Source organism: Geospiza fortis, unplaced genomic scaffold, assembly GCF_000277835.1.
Source record: "Geospiza fortis unplaced genomic scaffold, GeoFor_1.0 scaffold172, whole genome shotgun sequence".
In the NCBI taxonomy this organism is placed as follows: Eukaryota; Metazoa; Chordata; class Aves; order Passeriformes; family Thraupidae; genus Geospiza; species Geospiza fortis.
Window position 1 is genome coordinate 2268844 of NW_005054309.1, and position 1946 is coordinate 2270789.

The following is a 1946-nucleotide window of genomic DNA, read 5'->3' on the forward strand; positions in this document are numbered from 1 at the left end:
GCAGGTGAGAGAGAGCCCCGCGACGGGGCGGACACCGCGGGTACCCCTCGGGCGCCCCGACGGCCGCGCTGCAGGCTCCCGCTTCTACAGAAACCCCGATTCCCCTCTGCAGAACCTCTGCTCCCTGTCACAGCCCCGGCACCCCTGCTGCAGACCCCTCCCGTTCCTCGCCAGGCTTCCCAGTGTCCCTGTTCCAGACGCGCGGTTCCTTGCTGCAGACCCCTCTTTCCCCGCAGATGCCCCGGTTCCCCGCCGGGGCTGAGCCATCGACAGGTTGGGCAGCTGGTGCTGGGAGGTGAGACAGTCCAGCTGGGTGCTGGTGGTCAGTAAGGAGCAGGCACTGCTGGAGCACAGGGCAGAGCTCCTGGTGAAGCTCCCGAGGGTTTCTCTGGGTCGCAGAACGAAGGCAGCTTTCGCAGAGCACAGAACAATGGTCTTATCCATTCTGGGTGACAACCGAGGCTTGGAGGGACTAGAAGAAAGATAAGTCCCAGTGAGATGGTGACCAATTCAACCTCCCCTGCCAGCTCCCCCAAAGACCTTTCCCATGTCACTGTAGCAGTAGGCGCGTGGCATCCTCTCTGAGTGCTGGGGAGAGAAGGTAAAGACAAGTTCATTCCCTGTCATGCACAGGACAGCAGTCTGTTCCCCACACCAGGTAGATGCTATAGACAAAACTGCTGCATAGCAGCTGTCAGGCTGGGCTCCTTGGAAAGCCAGGGCTCCTCTTCTCCTCCTGCATCCTGAATGTCTCTAATCTGGCCATGGAGAAGTCTTAGAGGAACAGAGTGGTGAGCCCCCAAAAATCAAGGAGTAATTGTGGTCTCTCTATCTCTTTTTCCCTTTCTGTCTTTTGTCCCCAAGGAACTGGCCAAATACTTTTTGGCAGAACTGCTTTCAGAGCCAAGTCAGACAGAAAATGAAGCCCTGGAGTCTGAGGACTTGTCCCGAGGGGCTGAGCAGGATGAAGTGAGACTGGAGCTGGAGCGCTCGGCTAACTCAAATCCCGCTCTGGCACCCCGGGAACGCAAAGCAGGCTGCAAGAACTTCTTCTGGAAAACTTTCACATCCTGTTAGCTTTTGAAACCCACCTCTCCTCCCCATCCATCCCTGCCCTGCCCTGAGCAGAACCTTCACCACAAGAGGCGAAGACTGTAAATACACAATCCACAGTTATGGTGAAATTAAACAAAGAAAATTTGAGTTTGATTTCCACTTGTTTTAATAAAACTTTCTGTTCAAATTGTACATGATTTGCTTGAGTTGTGATTTCTGACTAGTTCTTTGATGACATGCACTCTGCAACTCTTTCAAATGTACTATTTTTAATTCTCTGTTGCAATAAAATTTATGTTTCAAACGGTGATGCTGAGACTCGGTGGTCAATGAGAAAACTGAGGTTACCTCTCAGGCTGCTCATCTTCAGAACGGTGCCTGTCTCGAGGCAGTCAACACCATCCACATCCACACGTATGCACACACACACAGTGTATCATAATGGGATGTTTTTTCTGTGGTCTTACTGAAAGAACTAGAACCACAGTGATATTTTAGATATCGAATCCCTGCAGTTGTGGCTGAATCAAATACACAGTGTTTGGTGCTTCAAGTCGGTCTGGAGGATTTACACCCATCACCGAAGGGATCAGTAAAAATCTCAGCTGTGTATTTCGAGTGATGGGGATGGTAAAAGTAGTTCATGGTACAAGTTTACACCACACATCTCATTCCCTCCTCAGCCACAGGCACTAAAAGGTTTCCCTACCTGGCATATTTTACTCCTTGCAGCATTCCTGACAAACACTGTTCCTGGGATTCCTTCAGAAGGTTTTCCTTTGTTCTGCTGTGCAGGGGGCGGTTTTGCATCCCTGTAAAGCTGAGATGTTAACCCCATGGCACCAGCCCCTCTCCATCCAATGAACTGGTCACGGGAGTTTTTCTACCTA

General features: G+C 51.2%; 1 protein-coding gene across 1 annotated transcript in view; it reads left to right on the plus strand.

Moving 5' to 3' along the window:
* SST (somatostatin) overlaps window positions 1–1364 on the plus strand; it is a 4803-nt gene extending 3439 nt beyond the window's left edge. The window contains exon 2 of the mRNA XM_031055419.1: window positions 812–1364. Coding sequence (XP_030911279.1) covers window positions 812–1077 — 266 coding nt within the window. The 3' untranslated portion in view covers window positions 1078–1364. The remainder of the gene's footprint in view (window positions 1–811) is intronic.
* Window positions 1365–1946: the final 582 nt, after the last annotated feature.